The sequence below is a fragment of the Tupaia chinensis genome, unplaced genomic scaffold (assembly GCF_000334495.1).
Source record: "Tupaia chinensis unplaced genomic scaffold, TupChi_1.0 Scaffold146907_1, whole genome shotgun sequence".
Taxonomy (NCBI): domain Eukaryota; kingdom Metazoa; phylum Chordata; class Mammalia; order Scandentia; family Tupaiidae; genus Tupaia; species Tupaia belangeri.
Window position 1 is genome coordinate 1,881,719 of NW_006206760.1, and position 4,656 is coordinate 1,886,374.

At 47.0% G+C, this 4,656-nt stretch overlaps 1 protein-coding gene across 1 annotated transcript in view; it reads right to left on the reverse strand.

Annotated features, from left to right (window-relative positions):
• Window positions 1–4,656, reverse strand: part of KLB (klotho beta) — a gene marked incomplete in the record, with an annotated part of 35,652 nt that overhangs the window by 11,442 nt on the left and 19,554 nt on the right. The window contains 1 exon segment of the mRNA XM_014584456.2: window positions 487–997. Coding sequence (XP_014439942.1) covers window positions 487–997 — 511 coding nt within the window.

The window sequence follows — 4,656 nt, forward strand, 5'->3', positions numbered from 1 at the left end:
TACAAAAAAACCCCCCCAAAAAAAAAAAAAAAAAAAAAAGAACATGGGAGCTGGCCCCATTGTACAGTGGTTAAAACGCTGTGTCTAGAGAGCCAGACCCCACATGGCCAGCCATGGTTCAAGTCCTAGTCCCAGTGCCTTGAAGAACACAATGAGCATGGTGTTTGGTGCCCAAAATCCCAACAGGAAGGAGAAATGGAGGACAAAAAGACGACAGGACTACCCCCTCATTGAGGGTTCTCTCTCCCTCTCTCTCTCTGGTAATGCATGTACCCTTTGGCAATAAAAAGAAAAAATAAAGATAAAGATGATTATTAAAAAAAAAAAGAAGAAGCAAAAAAGAAAAAAGGAGCATGGGAATAACATTAAAAACATCGGACAATACAAAAGCACAAGAACACTACAATAACTACCTACCCGAAGGTCATTTTAAATATCTTATTAGAATTCCAAAATCGTAAAACTTTGAGCGGATGCGGCACCAACCTTGAAGGACCTGGTTGAGGAAGTTCTTCATCATGTACATGGCTGTGGTGTCTTCCGTCTTCACGTGACTGTCTGTGAACCAGCCATTCTCAGCGATCAAGATTCGGGGGTTGCCGTATTCCAGTTTAATCCAGTTCAGCACGCCTCTTAAATTGAGTGACACGTTTTGCCCCTTCTTGGCCATGGTGTTTGGGGGCTTGAAATTATTGGGCCCGAAGGAAAAGGCGAAGAAGTCCGCGGTGCCTCTCACGTCCTTCTTCTCTGCTTCCGAGAAAACCGGGAGAGTGGAGCGCAAGTCCTTTCTCAGGACCTCTGGGTAGTCGCCATCCCCATGAATAGGACCAGCGAACCAGCCCAGCACCGAGGCCATGGATCGCTGGCAGTCCAGGGTGTCCATTGCGTTTTCCCTTCTGTTGGGCTCAATCCAATGGGATCCCAGAGTGATGGAGAGCCAACCCTTCTGACGTGGGCGGAAATGGGCGTTGTAGTTATGCCAAACTTTCGAATGAGCCTAATAAGGAGAAAATATTGGGACCAGCAGTTAGCATAATGGCTATGTTGCTGGACTCCCATGTAGTCGGCTGTGGTTCGAGTCCCGGACCTGGTGGTTTAAACTCACGCCGGGCGCGTGTGCATGCATGCCCAAGATCCCAAGAGGAGAATGGAGGAGAAGGGATTGCAGCGTGGCCATCCTCCCTAGGGGGTGATTTCTCGCTTTCTGTCTTTCTGTCTCTCTCTGACTTTCTGGCAAGTGCATGCACCCTATAGCAAAAACCTCTCCATAGCATAGGCTATCGAGGTATGTAGGGTTATCTTTGCTCTGGGCTGAAGACAGCCAAAAAAAAAAAAAAAATTATTATTGCTCTTGAGTATCTTTACCAGGATGATCACGTGACTGGTAGAACATCCTCTCATGGATATAATTAATCAAACAATGATGTAGGGGAAGCTGCCAGGGAGCCCTGATGACCTTAAACTGCTCTCTGTCCACTTCTCGACCTAATTATTGATTTATTTATTAGGTTTTGTTATAAGGCACATGCACTCACCAGAGAGAGAGAGAGAGAGAGAGAGGGAGGAAAAGTGGAAATTCGCCTCCCAGGAGGATGGCCATGCCACAATTCCTTCTCTATTTTCCTCTCAGGATTTTGGGCATGCACACACCTCCACCCAGTGTGATTTTCAAGCGACCAGGTCCAGGACTCTTAACAGTGAAGTCAGCCATGTGGGACCCAGTGCCTTAACCACCACGCTATCTGCTGGCCCTCAACCTAAAATTTCTACAGGGCTGCTAAGGGGTGCAGAGAGCCCTTGTCCAGGCTCTGCGTCGTGTCTCCTCTGCCTGGCTCCGCTCCTGGGAGTAGAGTGCAGGCGAGAGCCCACTCCTAACTGGGAATTTACCAGTCCCAACAGGTAAAAACTAAGGTGGGAGGAAGTTTCTTTAAAGTGGATGGTCTACTGCATAATTTCAAGCTCACGTAAAAGATGCCCTGTGATAAAAATCTTGGTCACATCAGCATTTGAATGAGAAACAGTGCAGCTTAGAAGAACACAGACATGGGGCACCGGCAGTTGGCCTAATGGCTATGTTGCTGGACTCCCATGTAGTCAACCACAGTTTGAGTCCTGGACCTGGTGGCTTAGACTCACATTGGGCATGTGTGTGCGTGCATGCCCAAGATCCTGAGAGGAGAATGGAGGAGAAGGGATTGTGGTGTGGCCATCCCCCTGCGGGGGGATTTCTCATTTTCTGTCTCTCTGTCTCTGTCATTCTGGTGAGCACACACGCCCTATAGCAAAAACCTCTCCAGAAAAACAAACAAAAACGACAACAAAAGAACACAGACATGAACCTTGCGATACCTTGCCAAGCGAGTCTCCTGGATATACACACGCGTGTGTTGTCACTCCCCAAGGTGACCTTAGTGTTCCCGTGTCTCTTTCACCTTTGCTGCTGTTTGCATAGGCTGTCGAGGTATGTAGGGTTATCTTTGCTGTGGGCTGAAGACAGCCTCCCGGTTCCCTGTGGGGGAGGCTCTCGTGCAGCGCTCACAACGATCCCATGTGTGGAGTGACAAGGTAGAGACTTTGGCCCTGGGATAGGGAGGCTGACCCAAATCTTGACAAAACAGGAATAACTACATCTGCTCTTTGGTCTGACGCTCAGAAGGGAAGTCTGTGGGGAACACTAAGGGGGGGTTGGCAGGGAGTGCACCCCGGGCCCTGCGACCTTGTACAACCACCACTCCACGGTTTTCCAAGGTTGTCCCTATCTTGTACAAGGCCATCTACCTTTGGAATGATTGATTGAAGAGAGCTTCAACCTTTGTTCTTTCGAATCAGTAGCTTACAGGGTAGTCCGTGGCTTTTTCCTTTGGAGCCAGCTATCAGGGCCTGGTGTCATTGAGAGACAGCAGGGGGAGGGGGGTCACTCATATCTCACCCCGTTCTCTTCTCCTGTCTAACGTGGCAGTTCCTTTGAAGCCCTGTTAAGTCCAGAGTCATATCATTGTGCGGATGGTAGGAAGCAGATAAGAGCAGGCACAACTTTAGAAGCAAACATGACGCAGGGGTTAGAGGTCAGGAAGATGTGGTGGAATGTGGATGGGAAGGATGGGTTGAAGACAGACAAACAGATCTAACACGCCATGGATGGATGTGCAAGGAACCCAAGCGTTTGGCCAGAGCTAGAGTTCGAAATCTCAGCGTGGTCTTCATGACGTTGGCTGGACTCTCTTCCTGTGGGCTGTAAATTTGGCTGTTGTTAAATCCACTGAAGATATTTTAAAACCCATTACAGGTCACCCAGTGGCGTGGTGTTCATGGCAGCTGGATCTCATGGGGACTGTGCAGTTCGAGTCCTGGACCTGGTGGCTTGAAAAACACACCAGGAATGTATGCTTATACATGTGCCCAAAATCTTGAGGGAGAAATGGAGGAGAGGGGATTGGGGCATGGCCAACCCCAATGATGTGTGCTTTCTCACTTTCCTTCTCTCTCTCTCTCCCCTTCTTCCTCCCTTCCTGGCAAGTGAATGTGCCTCTGGTAAAACAAAACCAAAAAATAACCAAAATTGCGCTAAAAAAAAAAAAAAAAAAAAAAAAAAAAAAAAAAAAAAGTATTTTATTTTATTTATTTTTTAAAAAGAATTGTTTAATTAAATTAATTAATTATTTTAACTTGACCAGAGGGACACAGAGCATGGTGGTAAGGGTGCTGGATCCCACATGGCCGACTGCAGTTTGAGTCCTGGACCTGGGAGCTTGAGAAACATATTGAGCATGTGTGTGCGTGTGTGTGCATGCCCAAAACCCTGAGAAGAGAAGGGATTGTGGCATGGCCATGTCCTCACCCACCCTGGGGAGGTGATTTCTCCCTTTCTAATTTTTTTTTAATAATTATTTATTTTATTTATTCATTCATTTATTTTTTAATTTGAGCAGAGAGAGTTAGAGGGTGATAATGAGAGAGAGAGAGGAAGTGAGAAAGTAAGCCACCAGATCCAGGATCTCGAACGCTGGTCGGCCATGTGGGAGTGACCAGCGCCTTAACCACCATGCCACCTGTTGGTCCCCTCCCTTTCTATCTCTCTTTCGTTGTCTCTCTCTGGTGAGTGCACTTGCCCTAGGGGGAAAAAAAATCAAAAATAAAAAAAAACAGCAACAAAATAAAAAACTCCACAATCATGACAAAATGTCTTCATATTTTTGAGTCCCCTTCTAGATTTTCCAACTGTATTTCCTAGTTAAATTAACTTCAAGCATTTTCCACATTGTTTTTAGTCTTCATAATTATCTGAACAAAACTACAACAAGTATAAGAATTCACTAAATTGGGGGAACCAGCAGTTAGCATAATGGCTATGTCGCTGGACTCCCACGTAGTCGACCGTGGTTCGCGTCCTGGACCTGGTGGCTTAGAACTCACGCTGGGCACGTGTGCGTGCGTGCCCAAGATCCCGAGAGGAGAATGGAGGAGAAGGGATTGCGGCATGACCATCCCCCCTGGGGGGTGATTTCTCGCTTTCTGTCTCTCTGTCTCTCTCTGTCTGTCTGGCGAACACACGCGCCCTATAGCGAAAACCTCTCCAAAAAAAAAAAAAAAAAAGAAAAATAAAGAATTCACTAAGTTGAGACCAGTGGTTAGCGTAATGGCTATGTCGCTGGACTC